General features: G+C 43.8%; 1 protein-coding gene across 1 annotated transcript in view; it reads right to left on the bottom strand.

The window, feature by feature from the left end:
• Positions 1-272, bottom strand: part of LOC119593546 (mucin-5AC-like) — a 36,126-nt gene that overhangs the window by 31,073 nt on the left and 4,781 nt on the right. Inside the window, exon 2 of the mRNA XM_037942508.1 lies at positions 83-187. Within this exon, the coding sequence (XP_037798436.1) occupies positions 83-187 (105 nt within the window). The remainder of the gene's footprint in view (positions 1-82; positions 188-272) is intronic.

The raw sequence follows: 272 nt of genomic DNA, 5'->3' as shown, positions 1-272 counted from the left end.
TACAGACAGTCGATGTGGAGAAACAATATCACAAAAGCAACAATTTAATTATTGAATACATTGAAAGTATTATATTGAGTACAAATATTTTCTGGAATTTCATGCCGGTGTGCTCGTAGTCCACAGAAGCCACTTTTTGTGTTGATGGACCGTCGCCGCTGTTGTTGGGAAACGTCTGGCTCGCCGTCTATTTGTGGTACGCAACTGGTCAAACCCGCAACTCGCGTTTGAAGAACTTGTTAACAGGGATAGGGGAGGAATGGGGGTGGTAC

The sequence above is a fragment of the Penaeus monodon genome, chromosome 32 (assembly GCF_015228065.2).
Source record: "Penaeus monodon isolate SGIC_2016 chromosome 32, NSTDA_Pmon_1, whole genome shotgun sequence".
NCBI lineage: Eukaryota > Metazoa > Arthropoda > Malacostraca > Decapoda > Penaeidae > Penaeus > Penaeus monodon.
Note: the sequence above shows the minus strand (reverse complement) of the source record. Positions and strands in the feature narration are given on the sequence as shown.